This window comes from Phaseolus vulgaris, chromosome 10 (genome assembly GCF_000499845.2).
Source record: "Phaseolus vulgaris cultivar G19833 chromosome 10, P. vulgaris v2.0, whole genome shotgun sequence".
Lineage (NCBI taxonomy): Eukaryota > Viridiplantae > Streptophyta > Magnoliopsida > Fabales > Fabaceae > Phaseolus > Phaseolus vulgaris.
The window spans coordinates 14,468,587-14,473,914 of record NC_023750.2 but is presented as its reverse complement, the minus strand read 5'-3'; the positions used below and the strand labels follow the sequence as shown (position 1 = coordinate 14,473,914).

The window sequence follows — 5,328 nt, the reverse complement described above, 5'->3', positions numbered from 1 at the left end:
TCTCTTTCTTTTCCATCCGCGTGAATAGTAATCTCCTTCAAACAAAGTGTTAAAGAAAGTGTGAAATGAGGTGGTACTTAGATTGTTAGGAAGTAAAAGAAAGTTATAACTATTTTCACAGAAAATGAAAGAAAATAAAAGATTAAATATATAAAATGACAAATATTTTTAATAAATATAAAAGTGAGGATAATTTTGTCTTTTAAATATAATTAGACACCTTTCTTTTTATTCTCATTTGAAGAGAGAAGAAGAAAAACATGAATCTTGCATTTTTTTTTCTTCATTCCATATCAGTTTCTCTTAATTCTTCTCTTCCCCTCTTCCAAATATAATGTTAAGTTGTGTTTCTTCTGCACCAAATGATTTCAACTTGAATATATGCATAGTATTAGTCAAACTTATAATTTCACATTAACTTGATATTTGACATTATGTTGTTAGCATAGTGTTTTGCTGTCAGTTAAGAAATTAAATTGAGTTGAAAAGAAATATTATAGTTTTTAACTCAATTAAAATTTAAGCTAAATTTTATAATGTAGAAAAAAAAATGTTAAATATGTTGCCATAGTTATCAATGCAAAATGAAAAGCTAGTATAGATATTCCAACTAAAATTTAAACCCACCCATGTTTATTCCATACTTATTCATTGCTTGCATGAGCATAAGTGTGAAACACACAAACTTTAAGCAAGGCAAAGTATTTTTAACTTTGATGTACGAAATATGGCCTTAATTCTATAAAATTATTATTCCAACATGATTATTTATAAATAATATAAAATGAACCCAAACACAAACTATAATCAATTTTAGCCCCAAATTTTTTTTCTAAATATGAATTTAATTTAAATTCTATTTTACAGATGATTATCCAAATGCACAGTTAGTGTAGCAGTTTGAGATTGGCACAAACAGTAAAATATTGTTAGTGTTGATTGCTTAACATCCAACCATACCAGTTTCAGATTTCAAATAATTTTTCAGATTCAAGTTGAATTTGCTTGAAATGTAAATGGTAAAGTTGTCATCCTTGGAAAATTGACTGGCATTCTTCTTGAAAAAGTGTTTATCATTTGGTCATCAAGTTAATTGAAAACTGACACATACACATTCACCAAAAGTTATATATACACCAAAGTGATGCGCATAAATTAGTTCCTGTAGAATTTCCAGTCCATACATTCATCAAAGAGATGTATCTCCATCAATTTGTAGTGTGCAATGATTTCTGGAGGTAACTGTATATCCAAAATGTATATAGACATGAGGGATAACTTTTCTTCTTTAGAACTAAAATTGTACAAAGAGATGGATAACTTTTCTTCTTTAGAACTAAAATTGTACATAGAGATGGATAACTTTTCTTCTTTAGAACTAAAATTGTACATAGAGATGGATAACTTTTCAAAAGATCCTTAGCAGTATACTAAAAAGAAAAACAAAATCAATTCGACAGATGGCATTGTTTGCAGTTCATGATGGAGCCTGGTAGACATGAACATGGTGCAATGTTCAAGTATTTTGTAGTTCCTGCAGAAATGATGATCCACAATCACATTACCAAGACTACATTTGAGACAGTTTGCATTATTTGTACCAAACTCAATTTTCGCATCACCATTCATGAGGCAATCAAGTTTCCTCTGTATGGAAGAGACACATATTCGGTGTTGTACATGTACAATACAACAGTGTCGGATTTCTTGCAAAAAGATTCAAAGATCCGCATCAATGTATACCATCATCTCACAAGTCAATGAAAAAATGGACTTCTTTAAGTTCCAATTTGTCTGAATGCCTGCAAAATGAATACCAGCAATCCCACTACTATCAAGGAACTGATGTGAAGACGGATTATAGGATGAAACATTGAAATAATGGACTGAAGGACTGAAATGTTGTTCCGGGAGGTGCTTGAACCAAAGCCAATGGAGATTTAATTGAAAATATGAAGTTGTTGAATGTTTCAATGTCCTTTAGGGTGTCCTAGTCAAAACTCAACCATTGCTATGTTTCTTCATAAATATACATGATTCGCCTCTTGAATGTCTTATCTTCTGGATATGAGCACTGAACTTCAGGGATTTTAACCGTAGAAGTTGAACTAGCTCCATCTTAGGTCGAGTAAAGTGTAACTTCAGCATATATCAAACATAGTGGTGACAGATTACAGCAATGACGATGAGTCATGTGCATTACAAATGCCAAGCATCATAATAACAGTGGGAACTTTCTATTCACATGGAAGGGATTGCTCATCCAACAATGCTATCAAATCAATATTTAAAGGAATCTAAGAAAAGTCCCAGTGTAAGGCCCGCCTTCCAATAATTAAACAAGGAAATAAGGCCTCTATTCTTGCTAACTAAAGGAAGAGAAGCCCTATACATGAGAGCCCCAATGACTTCCACAATAGCCACAGCCAAGGCAGCAGATAGAATATCCCAGTCACCAGTTTGTCCAATAACAGTGGCAAAGGCAGTTGCACAATAAAATCCAACCAAGAAGAAAAACAGCTTCATGGGAAGATTTTTCTTTACCTCCTGAATTTTAGAACCTAACTTACTCTGAAACTCTTGAATCACTCTAATTATGCGGGTCCTTCCATTACTGCCATTTGAAGTGGAAGAACTAAAACTGCTGTCATTTAAGCTGTTTCTAACTGACCAAGTCATCCTCCTGAAGACAAAAGACTTAATATCCTAAGAAAAAGATCAATAGTAATGGTTCTATTCATATAGTTAACCTCTGATAATCACTTATACAGGGTTTGAAGTGTTTCAAACAGCACAGTTGCAAGTACATGTTCATATTGATATCCCAAATTAGCTACAAAATACCAGCTATTTTAATGATATGCCTACCCTATATAGGTTTTGATACCATATCAGATTTTGATATGAAGAAAACAAATAAAAAGCTTTAACAGAAGATGAACTGAATATTATTTCACTTGTATTCAAAGAGTACACCAGCAAAGTCTATATATATCTTCAAAAGTGGTTATACAACCATAACACAAAAACAGAAACACTAACTCCCAACATTCAGTTGAAAAACTGAATGTGTACAACAATAATAGAATACGGTCTTCAAAAGATTGCTGATATTACAATAAATCAGACTTTAGACGTCAAATTAAATCTAACAGACTTTTGCAATGAAACAATTTCATCAACAGTTCAACACATTTCACCATGTTAGACTAAATAGAAGAACACTTCTCATCATCCTTTATAGACCAAGAAAACCCCTCATCACATTAGACACTTTCTTCCTATCATACTTTTTTAAATACTTAATCCCACCTAACCAAAATATAGAAAATCTGTAACCCAATAAAGCTGATGTGAAGGAACTGCCTAGCAACAAAGACAGGTTTACATTATCATCCCTTAAATATAACAACACATCCAAGCTTCTTGTCAGCATTTAATTGTTACAGAACCTCCAACTATGTATATCAATTATCAAAAGTTGTCCTAGATTCTATGCAGGATAAAAAATCATAAGCACAAATTGCTACTGACTTACTTGAAATTAACAATTAAACAAGGCTGAGCAAAACTAAAGCATGGAGAGCATTGTTTCTGGCCAAACGTGGTCTTGTAAAAGAATGCAGCAAGATCAACTTTAGAAACTCTTGAACAGTTATAATCAAGAGATATAAATTTGGCCCTTGTCATACAACCGGAAGACATCATTCTAGTTTGCAAACAACATGCACAGTCCTCACTCCTGGAGATGATAAACATTAAAAGCATATTACCAGCATATGCAGATAATGATAACAAATGTAATCACAACTGAAACACTCCAAATCAAATTTTGGTGGATACAATGATAAATGGAACCATAAGTAAATGGCAATTACCGTCCTCGCGTGTAAGTAATTCACTTTACATTACACAAAGAACTTGAACATAATACTAAAATTCTTCAGAAGACATGTGAATGCGAAAAATCCACATCAACAAAGTGCTTGCAGCTGAATATTTAATATACACAAATATGCAATACAAATAGTCTAATGCAAATATTTGCTAAACATAACACAATTCAATAGCTACCACTTTCCAGTTTTGAAACTGGCTATTTTCTTTTATCATCTCTGTATTCCACAGTAATTTGACTCGATTCAACTGCTTGTTAGAGAGTCAGAGTTTAACAATGAGTACCCCCTCAGCAAAACAAAAAAACAAAAAACACATCCTAGTTTGGGTTTTGTAAAGTGACAAAGCAGATTAAAATGTATTAAAAAACAATTTTGAAATGGAACCGAAATGATTGAAAAGAAAGAACAAAATGGGTGTTTGAGTAATGAAAAATTAAGGCCAAAAAGTGAAGTTAGAATCTTACTTTGTGTATTGGGGGTAAGACCAAAGGGCGAATTCAGAGTGAAATTAGGGTACGAGGTTGTTTCAAATTGAAGCTCTTATCATTTCAGAGTAAAATGTATAGCTGCAGTTGCAGTTGCAGAAAGGGTGTGTGAATACTGCTTATCACACCACTTTCCACAATTTTTTTCATTTTTATTTACCAAATTATTTATGCTGATAAAAAATATTTTGTTTTATTATTCACGTGTGAATTTCTTTTTTAATTTATTATATGCCATTTTTTTCTTTAACAGTTAAAGAAAGTTTTCCAAACACCCTTTAAAATGTTCAAAACCAAGACTGATGATATACATATAGGGAATCATGTAATTTTATATAATCATTCTACAACTTTTTTTGTTAATTTTTCATTAAATAATTTAATTTATATTTTAATTAAATATTTTATTATTAAAAAGACTTCTCAAGTGATTGTTTTATAAAAAAAAGTGGTTGTCAAAATACTTTTTCCCAGAAATGAAATCTTCTGAGCAAATATTATTAATTCTAGTATAAAATAGTCCTCCGTATTTTATACTTTTTAAAAAATAAAAAAAAATGACAGCTTTAATTAAAAATAAATAATTGAGTTGCTTATAATATTATTAGAGAACGTAAATAATTAAAAAAAGTGTAAACAAAATTGTAAAAGTAAAATATGACATATATATCGCAAAACATCATATATAAGATTGATGGTTTTTAATATCATTTTATTTATTTTTAATAAAATGTTATTTTTATTATTATTATTATTAATGGAAAAAAAATATTATAGTATTTTTTAATATATAATTTTTATTTTAATGAGTTAAAATATAATATTTATGTTAATTTTATTTTTATATATTTTATAATATGTGAAGTTTCTTATAGCAGTAATGTTTAATCATATAGAAGGATACGCTAAAAATTAAAAAAAAAAATAGTATTAACCATAATAAA

The 5,328-nt window shown here is 30.1% G+C and overlaps 1 protein-coding gene across 2 annotated transcripts; it reads right to left on the bottom strand.

The window, feature by feature from the left end:
• Nucleotides 1-1,268: 1,268 nt before the first annotated feature.
• Nucleotides 1,269-4,503, bottom strand: LOC137819320 (uncharacterized protein ycf20). 2 transcript variants are annotated; one of them, XM_068623123.1, is made up of 3 exons: nucleotides 4,364-4,503; nucleotides 3,539-3,742; nucleotides 1,269-2,683 (listed from the first exon to the last, which is right to left on the bottom strand). In XM_068623123.1, exons 2-3 carry the CDS (start codon nucleotides 3,706-3,708, stop codon nucleotides 2,281-2,283), a joined length of 573 nt encoding a protein of 190 aa, XP_068479224.1. In that variant the 5' UTR covers nucleotides 3,709-3,742; nucleotides 4,364-4,503; the 3' UTR covers nucleotides 1,269-2,280. The 2 variants fall into 2 exon arrangements, with proteins under 2 accessions (XP_068479224.1, XP_068479223.1); XM_068623122.1 differs by lacking the exon at nucleotides 4,364-4,503 and having other exon boundaries at nucleotides 3,539-4,357.
• Between the last annotated feature and the right edge of the window lie 825 nt (nucleotides 4,504-5,328).

Coding starts and splice junctions, on each gene's coding strand:
- LOC137819320 (XM_068623122.1), bottom strand. CDS start 3,768: ATGCTTTTAATGTTTATCATCTCCAGGAGTGAGGACTGTGCATGTTGT. Junction 2,684..3,538: donor TGTTTAATTGTTAATTTCAA/GTAAGTCAGTAG, acceptor TTTTGTCTTCAG/GAGGATGACTTGGTCAGTTA.